The sequence below is a fragment of the Coregonus lavaretus genome (assembly GCF_964263955.1).
Source record: "Coregonus lavaretus genome assembly, chromosome: 3".
NCBI classification, from domain to species: Eukaryota; Metazoa; Chordata; class Actinopteri; order Salmoniformes; family Salmonidae; genus Coregonus; species Coregonus lavaretus.
This window is the reverse complement of record NC_139990.1, coordinates 57,699,719-57,724,428: the sequence shown is the minus strand read 5'-3', so window position 1 is coordinate 57,724,428 and position 24,710 is coordinate 57,699,719. Positions and strand designations below refer to the sequence as shown.

Genomic DNA, 24,710 nt, shown 5'->3' with positions numbered 1-24,710 from the left:
ATATTCTTAGGGATTAATTTTTGTAGAATGATATTTGATGTTATTGAATACATGTGAGGATCTTAGATGTTTTTGTTTATTTCGGTGAATGTTTAGGGACAGGGAATTTAGGCAGGGAGAGGTTCACTGTAGGGTCCAATGGGTTGACCAGCCTTACAAGTGGATGTTTTTGGATAGGATTTTGTTTGCAGGGGCTTACATGTGTATTTAAGTGCATCATAGGTTCAAATGCATTTACATGGTTTATGAGGTTATCTGGAGTACCGAAGGTGGTTGCCTGGGGCAGAGGGACCGTGAGAGAATTTTACTGTCTTGATTGATGGATGGAAGGTTGCCGGACAGTTTTTCGCTCTTACACTCCATAGAGATTTGTTCATATTTCATAGTAATGTATTCACACTTCATAAACAGTTATTCCTATTTCATAGAAAGGTATTTACACTCTAGAGGAGAATGTTTTTGGTTTAATGTTAAAGATACTCAATAAGATAAATTGTTACTTGTCATAATCCTATTCTGTTTGTTTTCGAGACTGTTCGTCTCGAAGGGGGGAATATCGTATATGAAGATTATGTCTTTGTTAAATGTTTTTCATGAAGAAATGGAATGTTGTTTATTTTAGTATCAAGAGGGAATGTTTTAGTGTAACGTCACATACAACAGACAGGAAGTGTGTTGTAGACAGGGGAGACTGGTGATTGGCCAGAAGAGGGAGCATCTTTTTGCATTGTTTATAAATAGGGGCTAGACTACAGAAAGGGCAGAACGGCCATGACAATCTGGGACGCCGTTCTCCGGACACCGCGGGTCTGTAACTTATGCTGTAACCTCGTGATTTTAATAAAAGCCTCTAACACGGTGCAGCTTGAGCGGACTCTTTGTTGACAGCAATAATTGCCACCATTCACCCGATACGACAAAGGAACGTGTGATGGCTAATGAGCCACTGAGAGATCCATTCAATCGTTTTGTGGAGTATTCAAGATTATTGTTTATGATAGATATGGCTGGAGAGCACAGTTTGTAAAAATTGCATAAATTAGATTCCCTCTCAGCTTTATGTTATTTATCAGACTATTGGTCTACTGTAGTAATAGTCATAGTAGTTGTTCTAGGGGTGTTGAATAAGGTCAAAAAAGAAAACTATTGACAGATGTGATTGGCCAGTTTGGTACACAATTATGTTAAGAATCAAATTGCTTCAGGTAATATTTACTTTAATTAAGGGCTCGATTTAATCCATAACGCCGAAGTTCAGCTCCATAGTACTATTGAAATTCTTCAGCGCTACGGATTGAATCGAGCCCTAATAAATGTTGGGAACAATATCTTGTTGGACCATATTCAGCAAAAGAAAAGCTTTTAGCATACTCAGCTGTTCCTCTGTTGAATCTGCAGCCAATATGAAACTTGTACGGTATGTCTGGAGCATGTCCTCACTCACTTCACACTTTCCAATGATGTGAAGAATCAATATTTGAGGAGGAAGCGAGACAGGGAGCTATACAAAGGGAAAGTGAAGTGCATGTCAGTCAGCACTCCAGTATATTTCCATAGCATGTGTCAGTACATTTCCATAGCTTGTGTCAGTACATTTCCACAGCTTGTGTCAGTATATTTCCACAGCTTGTGTCAGTACATTTCCATAGCTTGTGTCAGTACATTTCCACAGCTTGTGTCAGTACATTTCCATAGCATGTATCAGCACATTTCCACAGCATGTGCCAGTACATTTCCATAGCATGTGCCAGTACATTTCCATTGCATGTGTCAGTACATTTCCATAGCATGTGTCATACATTTCCATAGCATGTGTCATACATTTCCATAGCATGGCTGATATTGCAGAGTCACAGTGTTGAAACTTCAAAAGAAAGGACACATCATTACAAAATAGTACTAAATGCTTTTATTTCCATACAGATATTGAAACAGACTACAGATATTACAAATATTACTACTCAATCTCATATCTACAAATTAATTTCTGTACTGAGAAGGTGGACCTTGGTGGTCATACTATTGGAAGTATGGAACTATTACTGGGTATTGAGATTTTGTGTGAGAGAACACTTTCCTGTTTATATTACCCTTTGGGTTGTTCCATGAAAAGAGTGACTTTTGGGTAGTGTAATTCTGTCAAAGAAAACGTATTTCACCTAATATTAACATTCTGTCATACGGAGTACACTTTATAAAAAGCATGTTTTCCCATCTCAAGATGTCAAATTAAGAAAAAATTGAAATTAATGTAGCAGGAAAAGTGCCAATTAAAGTAACAGGGTTGACGATTTGATCTTAAATCAGCCATAACTCCCTGCAAGATTAACAATACATTTGAACTTGTTAAAACATTTCTAGCCCATCAATGGGTAACAGGGTTGAAGATCAGTTTTCTACCACAAAAAAACAGAAAATGACCAAAAAGCATAGAACCAGTTAGATGTTCAATGTTTCTTTAAAAAAAATATATTTTAATATAAATATTTTCAGCATATTAAAATGAGTCTAGTTTATGGTTGACTTTAAAATGAGGGACAAATGTAAATTAATCCCTAATCACATGAAATAAATAATAATCTTCAGAAATGACTTTGTCAATGCAACAAAATAACCAGGGCTTTACAGTGATGGTGAGTGAAAATTTGCGGGACATTTTGGGAGTTAAGTGTGTTAAGATCTTCAGAGAAGTCAGAAAAACATGACGTGGGCCATGTCAAAATGCAGATTTTTGGCACCTTAGCGCGTCTTTATTAATATAAAAAATCTGATGTATTACATTTTCCATGTGGTTTGTATTAAAGGGCACTTCATTTAATGTAACAGGCTTTAAAATGTCTACTTAAAATATCAAAGGGACGCAAAAGGCACTCTATTTGTAGAACAACCCCTTATATTCAGCCCTTAAACCTCAGCTCACTAGCATGAAGACGACTACATTCCAATGTCTTTGACAGAGCAAAAAAAGTGCTTAACTTCAGACAAACACGCTATTTAATGCAGGTGGTTCTCGGATGGCCCATGTCTATCCCATAGAAACATAATCTCATGCTATACTGAACAAAAATATAAACGCAACATGTAAAGTGTTGGTCCCATGTTTCATGAGCTGAAATATAAGATCCCAGATATTTTCCATATGCACAAAAAGGTTATTTCTCAAAAATGTTGTGCTCACATCCGTCTTCTTCACTTGCGGGATCGTCTGAAGCGGTGCTGAGGAGTATTTCTGTCTGTAATAAAGCCCTTTTGTGGGGAAAAACTAATTCTTATTGGCTGGGTCTGGCTCCCCAGTGAGTGGGCCTGGCTCCCAAGTGGTGAGCCTATACCCTCCCAGGCCCACCCATGGCTGCGTTCTTGCCCAGTCATATTAAATCCATAGATTACGGCCTAATTTATTTATTTCAATTGACCGATTTCCATATATAAACTGTAACTCAGTAAAATCTATGAAATTGTTGCATGTTGCGTTTATATTTTTGTTCAGTATAGTTCTGTGGTCTATACATCCAATGGTATTATAAAGTACATAGCTTGTCAAACCAAGCAGTAAAAAAAAAACAGATTTCATACCATTGAAATGTGTCATCCTTGCTGGATACTAGCAAGTAGGACTGAATGAAATGCCTGGTTTGCAACAGGCTGACTGCTGTATGTGTATCTTGTTCACTCATACCAATGGTTCAAATGTCTTCATGTCTTCATGTCTTTAATAATTTCACCATAGAAAATACTACGTACAAAACATGAACACATCATTGTGGTACACAGTTAAAAGAATACTTGGTTCACACTAACAACATTCTGTACTCAACATAGTACACATATATTTACACACTGTTTACATTATTGTAAATGGATGGTTTGAAATTGTTCACATTAAAAGTGCTCACATTATTACATGTTTGGCAATTGTTTCTGTGCAAACCCATACATTTGACTGTAAAAAGAGTAGGCCTACATTTTGTTTTTGGTTCGTGAATATGCACAGCACATTGTTGCATAGCCATTGGGCTGTGTTGATGTGGATTCTATGACAGCAGTGCAACACTACAATATTTTCTATATAGAAGAGCACATAAACTTTTAAGCGTTCAGGAGGTGAAACGTTCTGGAACGTTGCAGAAAGAAATTCTTCCTATAGAGCTGACACGATTTCCTATTCTATATGACAGAGAATAGTGTCTGTTCTACAGAATATATATCTATCTGAACATTCTGTTACATTGCACCCCACTATGATCCTGGTAAGAAGTCACTGATGGTGGATTGACAACAAAGCCCATAGGTATTGATATGGTCTTGGTCCTGGTCATCGTTATATGTGAAATTATCAGTACGTTTGCAAACACTATATCACATACAGCTATTGCTATAAGTAGTTCTTGGTCATTTATCACCAATCCGACTGTCATAACCGAGTCAGACAAAGGTCTGCCTTGTACATCCAGGCACTCAACATATCTCACAACTCATTGAGTAATCTACAGAATATCTACAGTATACTAATGGGATACAAAATACTTCACCATACTGAAATTTAAGGGAAAAAATATCTTAAACATTTTGTGGAGCTTTAAATAAAGAGGCTTGACACACTGTGTCTCACAAATCTGCTACTGAAAGATAAACATTAAAGGTCCAATGCAGCCGTTTTTATCTCAATATCAAATCATTTATGGGTAACAATTAAGTACCTTACTGTGATTGTTTTCAATTAAAATGGTCAAAAAGAAACCAAAATAGCATCTGAGCAAAGAGTAATTTCTCAAGCAAGAATTTTGCTAGGACTGTCTTGGAGTGGTCTGAGTAGGGAGGGGAAAACGTAAAACTAGCTGTTATATGCAGAGAGGTTTGGAACTCTCTTTCTTATTGGTCTATTAACTAATTTACCACCTGGTGATGTCATCAAGCTCCATCCAACCAAACAGCTCTTACACCAATTCCACAGTATTATTCCAACCTCATAGCCTGGAAATATGTATAAAACACAGGAAAATCACGGTTTTGAATGCACTGGGCCTTTAAACAATGCAATAAACCATTGACAAGATAATTTGTTAGTTCTTCACTTCTGAAATATTTTGGATGTAGTTCTAAGCCCTGCTCAGAACCGCAACTACAATAATACTGATAGAACTAATCAAAATACAAAAGTTCACTATTATCTCCCAGTAAGTGTTAGATGCCAAAGGACGACTAGGCCTAATGCTAGGTACAGGTCTGCCAGTCTGTCCACCAGCAGCACAGCGGGCGAGCCAGCCTGCCCCGGTGAGAGAAAGAGGGCCTTTGGCTTGAGGTCCTATTCTGTTAAGACAACCATGATACGGACGGTAGGCTGTCGATCAGTCGATCCTAAAACTAGTGGGTCCAGTCAGTCTCAGAGCCCTAATGTAACAGCTCTACCTTGTGTCACTCCGTCTGTCAACCAATACGGCGGTCTTTACGCTGACACAGTGCTGACAGTGCGCTCTCTCTTCCCACTGGCCAGGTTCCTCTTCTTACAGTAGGCGTAGAGGGCCGTCAGAGGGATACAGCAGACAGAGGAGGCTAGGAGGAGGCCGATGAAGGCTTGGGCGTAGGGAGGATACTCCGTCACCACAGACTTCCCCTGGAGGAGAGGGAGACAACAGGACAGGCAGGGATCAACATTGTATCTGGGTGCATGAATAAACCCGAAGCAGCATAGTCTGTGCCAGTGCTTTTCTTTCATTCATGTATGACTGGTACAATCAAATCCCCCTTTGGGGATTAATAAAGTACTATCTTATCTTACCAGTTTTCTGGGCGAGTGCTGTGCTTGTTAGTGTAATATCAGGGTTATTGATAAGATATTGGAGATAAAAAGAGAGGTCTTACCAGTTCTTTGTTCCAGGCCTGGTATGTGGGCGTTCCTCCCTGGATGTAGTTGATGATGTAGAAGATGAATAGTGCGATGAGAAGGATGGGACTGACTCCTGCCAACATGATCTTCCAGTACCAGTTAAGACGATGACCTAACATGTCTTCTACATCCTTCTCAAACCTGGAGAGGGAAAGGTTGCAGGAGCATTGACATGATGACTATGTTGATTAAGGCAGCCCCCCGCACCTCTCTAAATCAGAGGGGTTGGGTTAAATGCGGAAGACATATTTTGATTGAATGTATTCAGTTGTGCAACTGACTAGGTATCCCCCTTTCCCTTCCTTAAAATACTTTCATATATTTTGGATGGGCAAAAGACAACCATGGTATTTTAGTTTCAACATTCCTTCAACATTCAAAGGACATTGCTTCTATGCTTCATAAGCCATTTTGCTTTTAATAAACAGTACAAGCCCAACTTAAAAAACTACAGTACAGCCAACACAAAAGCCTGAGAGCAGAGTGAAAGAAATGTGAGGTATTTGTGGATGATTATGCTAAGTTTTGTTTGGCATTACTGGACACAATACAGCTTTTATGAGGTACTTTAAAGATTTAACTACTGGCTGCTAACAAAACTGCAGTAGGGCTACACATTCTGGAGTAGAAACTGTTTCAAATAATGTCAGCTCAACTATTGTTTCTTGGAGATAAGGTACTGAACAACAAGATGTTAGTTTTTCTGATTTCGAACAGCAAAGGTGATGATGCTTAGAAAGCTTCTGAAATGAGTCATTCTTCATTGTCAATATTGTACACACACACACACACACACACCTTTTGATGCCATATATGTAGCAGACGGTGATAACTTCGATGAGGACGATGAAGAGCAGAGAGAAGGTGGCTCCATAGTCATTGAACATGGTGAACCAGTAGTTCCCAGATCGGGTGGTGAAGCCCAGGCCAAGCAGCAGGCAGAACAGACACACCAGACCTACAGGATATGACAACACACCTGTTAGTCACACACACACACCAAACCTAGAAGATTGGCCCACTCAGCCCAGTCCAAGCTCCTCTCTGTCCTGGCACCCCAATGGTGGAACCAGCTTCCCCCGATGCTAAGACAGTCCCTGCCCATCTTCCGAAAATGTCTGAAACCCTATCTCTTCCAATAGTATCTTAAATAAGACATCTCAGTTTTACCCCCCCAAAAGAAAAGGTGCACTTATCTTTTCCTACAAGCACTGACTTTGATGATAACTTCTTTATTGAGAAAAAATGTACTCACTACGACTGTGATATGTGGTTATCTCACTTAGCTATCTTAAGATGAATGCACTAATTGTAAGTCACTCTGGATAAGAGCATCTGCTAAATGACAAAAATGTAAAATGTAGGATGGGACAACACACCTGTTAGTCACATACAGTGAGGGAAAAAAGTATTTGATCCCCTGCTGATTTTGTACGTTTGCCCACTGACAAAGAAATGATCAGTCTATAATTTTAATGGTAGGTTAATTTGAACAGTGAGAGACAGAATAACAACAAAGAAATCCAGAAAAACGCATGTCAAAAATGTTATAAATTGATTTGCATTTTAATGAGGGAAATAAGTATTTGACCCCATCTCAATCAGAAAGATTTCTGGCTCCCAGGTGTCTTTTATACAGGTAACGAGCTGAGATTAGGATCACACTCTGAAAGGGAGCGCTCCTAATCTCAGTTTGTTACCTGTATAAAAGACACCTGTCCACAGAAGCAATCAATCAATCAGATTCCAAACTCTCCACCATGGCCAAGACCAAAGAGCTCTCCAAGGATGTCAGGGACAAGATTGTAGACCTACACAAGGCTGGAATGGGCTACAAGACCATCGCCAAGCAGCTTGGTGAGAAGGTGACAACAGTTGGTGCGATTATTCGCAAATGGAAGAAACACAAAATAACTGTCAATCTCCCTCGGCCTGGGGCTCCATGCAAGATCTCACCTTGTGGAGTTGCAATGATCATGAGAACGGTGAGGAATCAGCCCAGAACTACACAGGAGGATCTTGTCAATGATCTCAAGGCAGCTGGGACCATAGTCACCAAGAAAACAATTGGTAACACACTACGCCGTGAAGGACTGAAATCCTGAAGCGCCCGTAAGGTCCCCCTGCTCAAACATATACAGGGCCGTCTGAAGTTTGCCAATGAACATCTGAATGATTCAGAGGAGAACTGGGTGAAAGTGTTGTGGTCAGATGATTCCAAAATTGAGCTCTTTGGCATCAACTCAACTCGCTGTGTTTGGAGGAGGAGGAATGCTGCCTATGACCCCAAGAATACCATCCCCACTGTCAAACATGGAGATGGAAACATTATGCTTTGGGGGTGTTTTTCTGCTAAGGGGACAGGACAACTTCACCGCATCAAAGGGACGATGGACGGGGCCATGTACCGTCAAATCTTGGGTGAGAACCTCCTTCCCTCAGCCAGGGCATTGAAAATGGGTGGTGGATGGGTATTCCAGCATGACAATGACCCAAAACACACAGCCAAGGCAACAAAGGAGTGGCTCAAGAAGAAGCACATTAAGGTCCTGGAGTGGCCTAGCCAGTCTCCAGACCTTAATCCCATAGGAAATCTGTGGAGGGAGCTGAATGTTCGAGTTGCCAAACGTCAGCCTCGAAACCTTAATGACTTGGAGAAGATCTGCAAAGTGGGACAAAATCCCTCCTGAGATGTGTGCAAACCTGATGGCCAACTACAAGAAACGTCTGACCTCTGTGATTGCCAACAAGGGTTTTGCCACCAAGTACTAAGTCATGTTTTGCAGAGGGGTCAAATACTTATTTCCCTCATTAAAATGCAAATCAATTTATAACATTTTTGACATGCGTTTTTCTGGATTTCTTTGTTGTTATTCTGTCTCTCACTGTTCAAATAAACCTACCATTAAAATTATAGACTGATCATTTCTGATCATTTCTTTGTCAGTGGGCAAACGTACAAAATCAGCAGGGGATCAAATACTTTTTTCCCTCACTGTACACACACACACCTAACTCAAGCAGCAGGCAGAACAGACACACCAACCTAAAGAACAAGACATGCCCGAGTCAACCCTAACCCTAGCTTCATGTTCACACCTTAGCTCAACCCTTACCCCCAACCTCAACCCTAAAACTAGCTTAATGTTCACACATTAGCTCAAACCTCCTCATCACCCCTTCTCTCTCACCATTGAGTGTTTTGGTGCTCATGTAGCGGTTGATGAACTTCAAGTCACTGAGGGGGGTGATGACGGCGATGACGTTGCCCAGCATACTGCCCATGCCCAGCAGCAGGAGCATGATGAAGTAGAGCACAGACCACAGCTGAGACACGGGCATGTTCTTAATGGCCTCACTGTACACTATGAAGGCCAGGCCAGTACCCTCAACAGCCTGAGAGGAGGGAGAGGGAGGGAGAGAGAGAGGGAGAGGGAGAGGGAGAGAGAGAGAGAGAGAGAGAGAGAGAGAGAGAGAGAGAGAGAGAGAGAGAGAGAGAGAGAGAGAGAGAGAGAGAGAGAGAGAGAGAGAGAGAGAGAGAGAGAGAGAGAGAGAGAGAGCGAGAGAGAGAGAGAGAGAGAGAGAGAGAGCGAGAGCGAGAGAGAGAGTTTAGTGGATATTCAGTCCTGCATAGCGCAAATTATTATTCAAGTGGCTAAAGTCAGTGTTTTATTTTTTGCTTTTGTCCATTGGAAACATAAGTGGAATGGACAAAACGGAAAATCCAGGAGAGCATTGACAATTAAATATTAACATTAATTGTAACTGCAACAGCCAATGATATTTGCCACATCTCACTACCACCACTACAGAGTCGAATAAAGTTGAATAGGTGACTTTGAACTATGACTAAAAGATTAAACATTTATAGAATGGTGAGAGAAGTTTTTATTGCCTTTACATATTGGCAGGAAACCAGAGGTATTTTGTTAGATTAAGGGCTCGATTCAATCCATATCGTGGAAGTTCTGCGCTGTAGTGCGGTTGAAATGTAAAGGTAAGATCAGATTGAGTCGATTTATGCAGCATTTACCCTGAATGCAGTCTCCGTGAACACGGGAACATTGCCTTTAAATTTCAGTCGCGCTATATCGCAGAACTTCCCCGATTCAGATTGAATCGAGCCCTAAGAGAGGTAGTAAATTAAGTTCTATTGAGTTTATTAGTTCATTTGAGTTGTGTGTCATCATGATTACCTACCGTGTCTAGTTCAGCCTCTAGGTCACAGGTCTCCAGCCTACCTCCCAGACTGGCAAACTGTTCTGGGTATGTCCTGTTCAGCTCAGCGATCCAGTGGTTGACATTCTCCAGACTGATGGTGTCCTCTGCTAGATCAAAGGTGTTCAGGAGCAGCAGTCGCACCCTGGGAGAAGACGAGAAATGTCAGTGTCATGAAAGGGCCAGTGGTGTAGCGCAGTTTTATAGCGGTACACCACTGGCAGAGAGAAACATGTGCTGTTTTATAGCGGTACACCACTGGCAGAGAGAAACATGTACTGTTTTATAGCTAATATCATTCTATTCTACACATTTTGCTATGAGGCTGAGAGAAAATGTTACAGTTTTAAAGCACATTTTCTGCTATTCTACGCATTTTGCCATGAGGTTGAAAGAAGATTTTGCAGTTTTATAGCTAATTTCCTGTCATTCTAAACATTTTGCCATGGCTTATGACATTATTAATGGCTGTGCTACACCACTGGAAAGGGCATTTCTGATCTGAAGCATACAGTATGTCTAGCCCCCTATACAATTCCTCTCATTGCTGATCTAGATTATAATGCCTTCCCAAGTCCAAGCACCTGCCATCTGTTCCATCTGTATGTCTGCAGAAACTGCTACAGTCTACAGACATTAAATTAATTGTATATGTTTGACCTAGAATTGTTTACGTTTCTACTTGCTGAGTGCTGCTGACTGGTGTCACCTACTACTCTGAGTTGAAAGTTCAATGCAAAAGTCAATGAGAAAACCAACCAGGCCGCGACCCCACCCAGGGCCTCACCTCTCCAGGCAGCTCTCGTAGTTGAAGGTGGCCTTGAAGCCATAGATGGAGAAAGTGACGATACTGGCGAAGATGGAGGTGCCACTGTTGACCATGGACACGACGATGGCCTGCTTCTCAAAGTTGTTGTTGTACTGGTTGTAGCTGGCAAAGGCGATGAGGGATCCAAAGCCCAGGCCCAGAGAGAAGAAGATCTGAGTGGCCGCGTTGATCCACGTAGTGGGGTTGGCCAGCTGTTCCATCTGAGGCAGCAAACACACACACACACACACACACATTAGTAGCACACACACATATGTAAAGCATGATTAAACAGAACAGAACAATGTCCATGAGCCACCATACCTTGGCTGTGAAAACGGAGGTTATTGGGGCTCAATAACGTTATTTCATTCATCTAACCATTCATACCTTAGGCGTGAACATGTACTTGACACCGTTTATGGCTCCGTGAAGGGTGACCCCACGGATGAGGTAGATGATGAGGACCAGGTAGGGGAAGGTGGCTGTGAAGTACACCACCTAGAGAGGGCAGAAACAGCAGGAGGATTCAGGGTCAAAGTTCATCTATGCTGCACTGATTGCCTGTTTGCTAACACAGATTTGGCACACTTTTCCCACGGTTTTATAACATTGCTCGCTGAATTTACTGTGAAGTTGTAGGTGAAAGTGAACTTGTTTGTGTATATCTTTCCATCAATTGATAACGATGTCATTACTTTTCTATTATTTCTCTCTGCATTGTTGGGAAGGGCCCATAAGAAAGCATTTCACTGTTAATCTACACCTGTTGTTTACAAAGCATGTGACGATTAAAATGTGATTTGATTTGATGAACCTCTTTTAGGTCATTTTAGATGAGAGATCATATCAATATCAAAAGCCCCTTGAATCAGGGCCGGTGCCAGAACGAATCAGAACGAATCAGTTTTCACGGGACCTCCTGTGTGCATGCGCTTGCGCGTTATAATAAAGATCATAGACAGCTTGTGAGTTTCAAGTTTGGGGAAGCTTACAATTTATCCTACCATTTCTACCCATCTGCGTGCCAGTTATTTTTCATGGAACAGTTTCATTTAAATAATACAAATCTCAAAGTTAAACTGCAACTAATGCAAGAGCACCAGCCTTTGCCACATGGACACATTGATACACTGTGATCCATTGGCGGCTAAAGAAATTAGCACATGGAACTCAGAGATAGCCTATAGGCCAATGCAGCAGTAGACCTATAACCTCCATCGTCAACAAAGTAAAATAAAAACTGTAGAAAATATCCTGTTGAAAATTCTGTTTTTTTAATCGCATTAATCTCTCTACTATGCCTGTTTCCAGTGGCGTAGCACAGTGAAGTGCAACATTGTATCAACTCAGCAGGTTGGCGTGCTCAGACATGTGCACTCCCTCAAATTATGACAGAGAAACCATACACATGCTAATTGCTCACATGGAGCACTCCAAACAAAAAATAAACAAAAACTTGTTTCTCAGAAGTGTAGCAGGTTGTAAACTCTGCAAACGTTTCCACTCCAAGAATGAGAACGGTAAATGACTGTAATACATGCATTAACAGAAATGTATGTAACCAAATGACGGGGGATTAACGGTACCTTTATTAGGCCTACTGGTTACATACTGTATGTAATGGCGAATTTATCAAAATAAACAATCAAAGGGCAAACAATTCGCACAATAAAACAATGAATGTTCAAGAATTGTTGGGAGACATTGGAGCACATTCTTGAGAGCTGAGTACATGCATTCTGGAGAGAGATATAAGCCTATGCACTTGTGATTTGAAACAATCCACAGCTAGTTAAAAAAATGAAGAAGCTAATGATCCTATGTGGCTAAGTCAAGCTCTCTGGTAAAGTATTTTTAATGATTTCATTTAGACAGGAGTAATTATATAATTTTGGCAAAACATCAATTTACTTTAGGGGAAGCCAGCATCCGAACAGTGGCTGAAACCAGAGATTTGTATATAATGACGAGATTCTCATGTCTCCGCCCTAACAATGCGAGTCGTTGTCCCAAAGGCAGGAATGCAGGCGACAAGCTTAGGTCTGCATATTATGCCCATAGAAACACATTGGGCTTATTCAGGACAGAGTTTGGCGAGAGTGAGCCCTCTTGCGTCGCCTCTTCCTCTCTGCTGAAACTAGCAAGCAAACAGCGGCCTCTGTCTTACTATATGTAGGACCAGTATGGAAATAAAGTATGAAAATGTATGCACTCACTACTGTAAGTCACTCTGGATAAGAGCGTCTGCTAAATGACTAAAATGTAAAAATGTATATGTAAAAATTTTGCCCATGTATCTGATGCTGTCTGGCCTGAAAAAGTAAAACATGCCATACTCCTTTTGTATAGACAGCATCAAATACATGGTCTACACATACGGAGACAGAGGGGTGCTGTTTCGCTTCCTCGGATGCTTTATCTGAGATTGATGCGTCTTTCTGTCAGTGCGCGTCTCGGTCAAATAAATTATTCATATTTCTATATTTTATTCGGATGGGCAAGGAGGTACGACAGGGCGGGCCAGGCACCCTAGGGCCCGCCCATAACCCCGGCCCTGCCATGAATGCACTGTGAACAGCAGACCAGAAAACAGTTCTCTGTCTGTGTTGACACAGTATTCTTTACTTTCACCCTGGCTTGTCTCCTCAGAGACTCCCACTCTAGATAGTTATGTAATGAAGTAGGCCAAGGTTTTCAAAACTTTCCTATGAGGCCCCCTCACTCTCTCAGCTGATGTTTTCCTCAGTTCAGTAAAGATCCATTGGATCTGCTTCCCCTGCCCCATCATTCTGAGTTAGCAAACTCTGCAGCCACAAACTTTAATTGTTTTATTCACCATTGCCTTGATGGACAATTTTCTGACCATATAAGAGTCTTGAACAGTTTGTACCTTGTCTCGCCATTACGAAGAACTTTCTTGACCCTTTTCTTTGTTATCGAGGTCACCTCTCAGCTGACTGTTTTCCTCTGCTCAGTAAAGATACAGGTAACTGCCAAAATAATGGAAATACTTGACTAAATGAGGGATACAAAGTATACTGAAAGCAGGTGCTTTCACACAGGTGTGGTTCCTGAGTTAATTAAGCAATTAACATCCCATAATACTTAGGGTCATGTATAAACATGCTGGGCAGGCCATTATTTTGGCTACCATGGCTATTCCCCCATAGGATGACAATGCCCCCATCCACAGGGCATGAGGGTTCACTGAATAGTTTGAAGAGCATGAAAACGATGGAAACCATAAGCCATGGTTGTCTCAGTGACCAGATCTCAACCCAATTAAACACTTATGGGAGATTCTGCAAGCGGCGCCTATGACAGCGTTTTCACCACCATCAACAAAACACAAAATTATGGAATTTCTCGTGTAAGAATGGTGTTGCATCCCTCCGATAGAGTTCCAGACACTTATATTCACGGCGTAGTGTGTTACCAATAGTTTTCTTGGTGACTATGGTCCCAGCTGCCTTGAGATCATTGACAAGAACCTCCTGTGTAGTTCTGGGCTGATTCCTCACCATTCTCATGATCATTGCAACTCCACGAGGTGAGATCTTGCATGGAGCCCCAGGCCGAGGGAGATTGACAGTTATTTTGTGTTTCTTCCATTTGCGAATAATCGCACCAACTGTTGTCACCTTCTCACCAAGCTGCTTGGCGATGGTCTTGTAGCCCATTCTAGCCTTGTGTAGGTCTACAATCTTGTCCCTGACATCCTTGGAGAGCTCTTTGGTCTTGGCCATGGTGGAGAGTTTGGAATCTGATTGATTGATTGCTTCTGTGGACAGGTGTCTTTTATACAGGTAACAAGATGAGATTAAGAGCACTCCCTTTAAGAGTGTGCTCCTAATCTCAGCTCGTTACCTGTATAAAAGACACCTAGGAGCCAGAAATCTTTCTGATTGAGAGGGGGTCAAATACTTATTTCCCTCATTAAAATGCAAATCAATTTATAACATTTTTGACATGTGTTTTTCTTGATTTTTGTTTTGTTATTCTGTCTCTCACTGTTCAAATAAACCTACCATTAAAATTATAGACTGATCATTTCTTTGTCAGTGGGCAAATGTACAAAATCAGCAGGGGATCAAATACTTTTTTCCCTCACTGTACCTTATGACATAGGAGACAATAGTGACCTACATCCACTAGATCTGCAGCTTGCATGACATAAGGGTGCCATAACTGTCTTGACCCTGTCCATCGTTACCGAGCTGACCTCTGACCTCTCACCTTCCCGGTGGACTTGACCCCCTTGACGATGAACAGGTAGACAATCATCCAGGCCAGCAGGAGGCAGAGCGCCTGTCCCATGTGGATCCCTCCGTTCTCCTCGATGGACCCGGAAATGTCCAGGGTCTCTCTGTAGAAGAAGTACTGGGTGGGCGTGGCCCGCTCACATTCCTCCACAGGGCCGGTCAGGTTGCTGTTAATCGGGCACTCTGCCCATGGCAGGACCGACTGGAGCAGAGTGGGAGGAAACAGCACAGGTCAGGTCAGGCACAGGACGTTACAGATAGCAATAGAACAAAGAATTGCATCTTCTAAAGATCCAAACAAAACAGTCTGCACAACACCAATAGTCTGTCCTCAAAGCTGAGTGAGCCTGTTGATACAGCTTGTAATAAGATTGTAACAACTTATTGAAGATTGTCTACATTTTATGATCACATCATACATCTGAATGCAGGTCAAATACTTTGAATTGCTCTATCGAAAATAAATATAATTTTGCCATTGTGAGACTGGAACTAACCTGGAATGAATGGAAGAGGTACCAGAAACTCCATGCATTGATGACATTGTAATAGAGGCATAGGTACATGGAGGTCACAACACTGGCCAGACCTGGAACCAGCAGAGAGAAGAACATATCTATTTAAACTATAAGCAGATAATATCTCATTTGCATCTTTGATGAGGATACTTTTATTTGGTTGTTGAAATAGATTTGCAGTGTTGGGGAGAAGTAAACTACATGTAATTCAACTAGTAATTTAATTACTTTTTACAGTAGCTTACATTTTAGGGTTCTTCGGCTGTCCCCATAGGAGAACCCTTTTTGGTTGCAGGTAGAACCCTTTTTAGTTCCAGGTTGAACCCATTTGGTTTCCATGTAGAACCCTCTGGTTAATTACTTATTTGCCAGGTAGTGGTGTAGTTAACTACTGGAACTACACACTACATTTTTTGCAAAAAGAATAGAAAATATGGGTGAAGTAGGCAATACTTTCCTTTCTTCAGACCTGCCTAATTCTCACTTGAAACATCATTTTTGTGTTTAATAGGCTAAATTACACATTTTGTTAACAAAAGACCCCAAAGTGAACTGTTCTTGCAATTTGTAATCGATGACATTTCAGATTTACATATGGTAATTTTTCACAAAGTAGTTTGTATGTAGTGAACTACTTTTTCAAAGTAACTTTAGTTAAGTAAACTATATATTGGTAGCTTAAACTATAAACTATATTTAGCTTCCCCAACACTGTACATTTGACACAGTAGTACTGGCCTAAATGTAACAAAACCATATATTTAAATATGTGTGTGATAAATTATAGGCAAGTTTATGTACTTTTTTCAATGGCAGTGTGCACCCATACATGTGCAGCACTCTATGTGCAGTGTCCTCTGTCCAAAAAAGTATTATTAATAATAATAAATAAATAAATGATATATATACAGTACCAGTCAAAAGTTTGGACACACCTACTCATTCAAGGGTTTTTCTTTATTTTTACTATTTTCTACATTGTAGAATAATAGTGAAGACATCAAAACTATGAAATAACACATATGGAATCATGTAGTAACCAAAAAAGTGTTAAACAAATCAAAATATATTTTAGATTTGAGATTGTTCAAAGTAGCCACCCTTTGCCTTGATGACAGCTTTGCACACTCTTGGCATTCTCTCAACCAGCTTCACCTGGAATGCCTTTCCAACAGCCTTGAAGGAGTTCCCACATATGCTGAGCACCTGTTGGCTGCTTTTCCTTCACTCTGCGGTCCAACTCATCCCAAACCATCTCAATTGGGTTGAAGTCAGGTGATTGTGGAGGCCAGGTCATCTGATGCAGCACTCCATCACTCTCCTTCTTGGTCAAATAGCCCTTACACAGCCTGGAGGTGTGTTTTGGGTCATTATCCTGTAGAAAAACAAATTATAGTCCCACTAAGCGTAAACCAGATGGGATGGCGTATCGCTGCAGAATGCTGTGTCACCAGCAAAGCACCCCCACACCATCACACTTCCTCCTCCATGCTTCACGGTGGGAACCACACATGCAGAGATCATCCGTTCACCTACTCTGCGTCTCACAAAGACACGGCGTTTGGAACCAAAAATCTCAAATTTGGACTCATCAGACCAAAGGACAGATTTCCACTGGTCTAATGTCCATTGCTCGTGTTTCTTCGCCCAAGCAAGTCTCTTATTTTTATTGGTGTCCTTTAGTAGTGTTTGTTTTGCAGCAATTCGACCATGAAGGCCTGATTCACGCAGTCTCCTCTGAACAGTTGATGTTGAGATATGTCTATTACTTGAACTCCAAGAAGCATTTATTTGGGCTGCAATCTGAGATGCAGTTATTCTAATGAACTTATCCTCTGCAGCAGAGGTAACTCTGGGTCTTCCTTTCCTGTGGTGGTCCTCATGAGAGCCAGTTTCATCATAGCGCTTGATCGTTTTTGCAACTGCACTTGAAGAAACTTTGAAAGTTCTTTACATTTTCCGGATTGACTGACCTTCATGTCTTAAATTAATGATGGACTGTAATTTCTCTTTGCTTATTTGAGCTGTTCTTGCCATAATATGAACTTGGTATTTTACCAAATAGGGCTATCTTCTGTATAACCACCCTACCTCATCAGAACATAACTGATTGGCTCAAACGCATTAAGAAGGAAAGAAATTCCACAAATTAACTTTTAACAAGTCACACCTGTTAATTGAAATGCATTCCAGGTGACTACCTCATGAAGCTGGTTGAGAGAATGCAAAGAGTATGCAAAGCTGTCATCAAGGCAAAGGGTGGCTACTTTGAAGAATCTCAAATATAAAATATTTTTCGATTTGTTTAACACTTTTTTGGTTGCTACATGATTCCATATGTGTTATTTCATAGTTTTGATGTCTTCACTATTATTCTACAATGCAGAAAATAGTAAAAATAAAGAAAAACCCTGGAATGAGTAGGTGTGTACAAACTTTTGACTGGTACTGTATATATTCAGTACTCACCCACTCCCCCCAGATAGGGGCTAATAGCTCTCCATGCTCCAATGCTGCCCAGACGCATCTTCTGGCCAATGGCTAACTCCATGTAGAACAAGGGTACACCCAACAGGACCAGCATGAGCATGTATGGGATCAGGAACCCACCTGAGGACAGAAAAAGGACACACATACAGTGTATTTTACCATTCAAAACACACAAAAGAAACCCACTTGTACAATACCTGCAGTAGCAGAGACAAACACACACACATGATCTATAAGGTAATGCACTGAGCTTCAGATTCACATGACACCCAGAAAATGTGTTCTCATTCTTAATAGTTCTATTTTATTTACATAATGAATGTGGTCTCGGTCCTTGTATTCTGTTGCATATTTCTTCTCCCTATATATTAATGGAAAGAAAGGGTGCAGTGCAGTACAGTGCTTCCTTCACTATTCTTTGATCAAGGGTCTAACATCTAAACAAAGCTTCATTCATGTTTCTACTGGGTTCTGTTCTCTCTGGCTTTCTCAGTATTCATAGGAATCACACAAAAAACTGTCTGGCCTGGGTCAAAGTGACCTGTCTCCTGTGATTTCCAGCCTGCTAGTCTAAGTCGTTGACAGTAATTACAGTAAGCAGGCAGGGGGGCAGGGAGTGAAGGGGGCAGTGGGTGAGGGCGACAGTGGAGCTTGGGGACATGCTCAGTGACACAAACACAAGGTCAAAGCGAGTCTAGAGACGGGTCAGTCACTGCACCAGGTAATGGCTTGGAACCGTTTTGGAATTCATTTATTCACTCCTTCATTAATTCACTCGTCCATCCATCCATCCGTCCGTTCATTAATTAATTAATTAATTAATTAATTCAGTGGGTGAACATAGTGGTAAAAAATTGCATGTAATTGTCCCTAATTTAGCAGTTAGATGGAAGATTCCATGCTTCTAGCTCTCAGATGCTTCATGCTACCTTCCTTTGATTGTAATGAACCCTTGTGAATGAGTGTTCACACAGAAACAGCTTGTATAATCGGATAAGGATTAGATGGAAGTTGGAATAGTTGGAAGTATTGGAATAAATAGCTTTTCCTGTACTGTGATCTCAGATTCCTCAAGTTGTTGCACAAGAAAAACATGATTGTAAAATCATGTTATTGTAATGTGTATCAGGTGATTATTTACACTCTGCCAAATTATTTTTTTAAACACTGTAAAATACAAAATGCACAATGCAATGATAACATAATATAGAACTTAAGGGGGTCCTCAATATGTTTATGCAAGACCCCTAACCCCTAATGTCCCATCTTTCTGTTTTACCTTGCGATCTTTTAACAATGAGAGGGACATTTCATTTTGTAAATATGATCATTTTTGGGACCTCCTGTCATTTGTCCACACTCATGCTGTACTGGTTGTCACACATGTCATTTTGATGACTATATGCTTGAAATCCTGTCATTACGTGTAAGCCTGATGTAGATTATTAGTATTGAGCAGCTTCTCCTAAACCAGAGCCTCATAGGGGCATGCAAGTCGCCTCAAGGGGGGCATGCATTCTTGCAAATATTAAATCAACAAGGGTAGAACAATTTATAAGGTAGAACAACAAAGGTATACCATTTCATGAGGTAGAATTTCATGAGGTAGAATTTCATGAGGTAGTTAAAGTGTATTTTTCTTCCGTCATCTTATCTCTGTCAGTGTCAAGTTGGTGGGGCATTGCCTTAAAGTAACTGTCCAGTGTTTCCAGAATTCTATGAAATATGACCTATAATTGAAGTTTCGTTCCAAAATGCTATATCCACACATTTTTCACATTTGTGTTTTTTCACCAAAACATGATTGCTTATGGGTACCTTCATGTGTGTGTGTAAAATATTACTTTTCTCCGTTTTGTTATGAATATATTTTAGATATGTATTATTTATTTATTTATTTTTTATTAGCAAAACACTATGTATCCATTGTTTAGTTGGAATGGAATGTTCGTATCCTGTATATTTCACTGTGATATGTGGTTGTCTCACCTAGCTATCATAATGCACTAACTGTCGCTCTGGATAAGAGATTACTATAATGTCAAATGTAAATATTTTACATACAGATCTCACATTACTATAGTGATTCATTTTTTAAATTAAAAATAATAATATTGATTTCACAAATGTATCATTTGTACAGTTCTTTATTAAACGTTTCCTTATTTGTCACATTTAACTGTGTAAAACCTAGCAGTAGTACTTATTTCTCGCGTTTTGCAACAAAACAGGATTATTTGTTTCTCTTAAATGAAACCATCAAGTGATAGATTTTAAACAAATACATGTCTGTCATTGAACAAGCCCATGCCCTGATTAGATGGTGAAATAACACACCAATCTCTTTCATAAATTCTTTAAACAATAAGACCTAATTTACCAACATTTCAGAAAATGTATATAGAGCATTTTGGAATGAAACACTTCAATTACTTACACATGGAAACCATGTGTTCGATGTTTTTGATACCATTCCACCTATTCCGCTCTAGCCATTACCACGAGCCCGTCCTCCCCAATTAAGGTGCCACCAACCTCCGGTGGTGTGGGCATACTCCAACAACAGAATGGTGTGGGTGTATATCGGTCATTAAAAATATGAATGCGAATAGACCACTGATTGGCCAGCTCATCCTCCTCTAGACTGCTGATTGGCCAGCTCACCCTGCTCATTAGTATGACATCATACACCACAAACCGATGCTGGCACTAAGACCGCACTCAACGCTCTGTATAGGGCCATAAGCAAACAAGAACATCCACATCCAGAGAGGGCGCTTCTTGTGGCCGGTGATTTTAATGCAGGGAAACTGAAATCCATTTTGCCTTATTTTTACCATCATGTCACCTGTGCAACTAGAGTCAACAAAACTCTAGGTCACTTTTACCCCACACACAGAAACGCTAGAGCTGCAGCTTTCAAGAGGCGGGACACTAATCCAGACACTTACAAGAAATCCGCTACGACATCTGATGAGCCGTCAAACAGGCCAAGTGTCAATACAGGACTAAGATCTAATCCTACTACGCCGACTCTGACACTCGTCAGATGTCAAGGATTACAAAGGGAAACCCAGCCGTGAGCTGCCCAGTGACGCAAGCCTACCAGAGGAGCTAATTGCCTTCTATGCTCACTTCGAGGCAAGCAACACTGAACCATGCATGACAGCACCAGCAGTTCCGGATGACTGTGTGATCTCGCTCTCCGTAGGAAATGTGAGTAGGACCTTTAAACAGGTTAAAATTCACAAAGCCGCGGGGCCAGACGGATTACCAGGATGCGTACTCAGAACATGCACTGACCAGCTGGCGGGTGTCTTCACTGACATTTTCAACCTCTCCCTGACCCAGTCTGTAATACCTACATGTTTCAAGCAGACCACCATAGTCCCTGTGCCCAAGAACGCCAAGGTAACCTGTCTAAATGACTATTGCCCCGTAGCACTCACATCTGTAGTCATGAAATGCTTTGAAAGGCTGGTCATGGCTCACATCAACACCATCATCCCAGACACCCTGGACCCACTCCAATTCGCATACCGCCTCAACAGATCCACAGCTGACGCACTCTATTGCACTCCACACTGCCCTCTCCCACCTGAACAAGAGGAACACCTATGTGAGAATACTGTTCATTGACTACAGGTCAGCGTTCAACATCATAGAGCCTTACAAGCTCATCACTAAGCTCAGGACCCTGGGACTGAACACCTCCCTCTGAAACTGGATCCTGGACTTCCTGACGGGCTGGCCCCAGGTGGTGAGGGTAGGCTACAACATATCCGCCACGCTGACCCTCAACACACGGGGGCCCCTCAGGAGTATGTGCTTAGTCCCCTCCTGTACTCACATGACTCCAACACCTTCATTAAGTTTGCTGACGACACGACGGTGGTAGGCCTGATCACCAACAACGATGAGACTAACTATAGCAAGAAGGTCAGTGACCTGGCAGTGTGGTGCCAAGACAACAACCTCTCCCTCAACGTCAGCAAGACAAATTAGCTTATCGTGGACTACAGGAAACGGAGGGCTGAGCATGCCCCCATCCACATCGAAGGGGCTGTAGTGGAGCGGGTCAAAAGCTTCAAGTTCCTCAGTGTCCACATTACTAAGGAATGAACATGGTCCACACACACCAACACAGCACGACAACGCCTCTTCCCCCTCAGGAGGCTGAAAAGATTTGGCATGGACCCTCAGATCCTAAAAAGGTTCTATAGCTGCACCATTGAGAACATCTTGACTGGCTGCATCACTGCTTGGTATGGCAACTGCTTGGCATCTGACCGCAAGGCCCTGCAGAGAGTAGCGCGTACGGCCCAGTACATCACTGGGGATGAGCTCCCTGCCATCTATACCAGGTGGTGTCAGAAGAACGTCCTAAAAATTGTCAAAGACTCCAGCCACCCAAGTCACAGACTGTTCTCTCCACTACCGCACGGCAAGTGGTACCGATACACCGAGTCTGTACCAAGTCTGTATCTTATGGAAGCCATAAGACTACTAAATAGTTAACCAAATAGCTACCCAGACTATCTGCATTGACCTCTTTTCACTAACTCTTTTGACTCATAACATACGCTGCTGCTACTGTTTATTATCTATACTGTTGCCTAGTCACTTGCCCTACCTATATGTACATATCTATCTCAATTACCTCGAACCCCTGCACATCGACTCGGTACTGGTACCCTGAGTATATAGCCAAGTTATCATTACTCATTGTGTATTTATTCCTCTTGTTATTACTCTCTGCATTGTTGGGAAGGGCCCGTAAGCATTTCACCGTTAGTCTACACCTGTTGTGTATGAAGGATGTGACATTTTTTGTTGTCGATTTGATTGATTTGATACTCGATGAGGAAATAGCAAGCATTTTTGAAACTGTCTGTTTGAGATACAAGTTTGAGTTGAGTGTTTTTGAAATACGAGTATAGGACGAGACAACAACATTATATGGGTATGAGTTAACAGAATATTAACTTAGTTTTTTTTTTTTTACTGGACAGTTACATTAAGGCAATAACTCTACAATAATAAATACACAATAACTCTACTAGCATACCACACCTGTATTTATGGAATGGACATATGGGCCTTAAAGCAACCGAGGCATCAAGGAGTCTCCTGTATGTGAAAATTTTCTAGGAATCTATGAATGGAAGAACACAACATAAACACCTGTTGACTGTTAGGCTACTAATTGTAAAATGTTGTAATCAGTTGAGACCATTAAAAGCGAAATACAAAAGCAAATGCTGATCCATTGTTATTCTGTGACAAACAATGGGCGTGTTAAGGGTTAAAAGTGGGCTCTGAATCAATCCAAACTTGGAGTGGAAAGTTATTTTATGCGTGTGCTTTTGAAAGCTCCTTTATGTATGGGCTTTCGTACATGCATACCCTCTGTTTTTGAGTGGACTAACTGTTCTCAGTGACTTATGGGGAGGAATATGAAAAATATTAATTGAACTAACAACTAAGTGAGAGAATTTTTCAAAAACATTGCACATTTCCTGCACCATTAACTTTTAGAGGAAGAGAACAAAAAGCTGCACAGTAACACCTTCACTCATTAGAAATGTTTAACAACCATATGGTAAGCTTTCAGATTCCCTGTAAATGGATAATAAACTGATAACGTTTCACCCAGGGTAAAATAATAACTAACCCATTCTACAACCGCACAAGATCAGTGCGCCATTGCGCATGGATAAAGGTGAATAAATTGGGCACTGACTGGCTATTCATATAGCCTACATTACAACTTTCAATCAGTAAACACTAATTGTATTCATTAATTTTAAATAGGGTCAAATATTGCAGTTCGATATTTTATCAAAAATAACTGTGGGCCTAAATGTACAATATATTATGGATGAAACCCTAAATTAGGCTCTGCGCGGCACCTGTTGTCGGAAAACAATAAATAAATAAATATTGCTTACCCCCGCCATGCATTTGACACAAGTATGGAAAACGCCACACATTTCCCAGTCCAACCGCGTATGATATACACGCCAGGACAAATTGCATGGGATTGTCCCACTCTGCTCTTGCGTCGTCCTTCCCCATCGTTGAGTCCTGAGCACACAATCAAGCCAATTTGCAGGTCCGGTCGAGTCGGTGGCAGTGCAGTGCGAGTGGACAACCTTGACAGTCAGCAAGCCTTAGTCTGATGTACCGGGAGTAGGGATGGCACTCCTGTCTGGATAATAGAACAAATCCAATGACAGCGTCCTATGGGAAACAGGGAAAGTGTTTCAACAGGAGGCTGTTCGAGTCAGACACATTTGCAATGATTGAAGAACTAGCATGGAGTTTATAGAGCGCTTGCCCATTCTAACTAGGTCGCCCTACTTGAGAGGGAGGGCCTAATGTTTTAATAGGTAGACATAGGCTAGAGAGTTTATTGGAATTTACGTAACCCAGGTGAACGTTTGATTTTCACAGCTCTTCTTAAAAACCTGAGTTTATAAGCCTGTCATAGAGATAGTGGACCGTCGCCAATACCTTTTATATTC

At 41.2% G+C, this 24,710-nt stretch overlaps 1 protein-coding gene across 1 annotated transcript; it reads right to left on the bottom strand.

Annotated features, from left to right (window-relative positions):
* Positions 1-3,694: 3,694 nt before the first annotated feature.
* Positions 3,695-24,261, bottom strand: LOC311114340 (sodium- and chloride-dependent transporter XTRP3-like; the record flags this gene model as incomplete). The annotated part of the gene is made up of 11 exons (XM_084157179.1): positions 3,695-5,611; positions 5,860-6,025; positions 6,683-6,842; positions 9,076-9,280; positions 10,085-10,247; positions 10,890-11,131; positions 11,301-11,411; positions 15,150-15,377; positions 15,673-15,764; positions 18,163-18,303; positions 24,135-24,261. The coding sequence occupies 11 exons, from the start codon at positions 24,259-24,261 to the stop codon at positions 5,444-5,446; spliced, it is 1,803 nt and encodes a 600-aa protein (XP_084013305.1). The 3' UTR covers positions 3,695-5,443.
* Between the last annotated feature and the right edge of the window lie 449 nt (positions 24,262-24,710).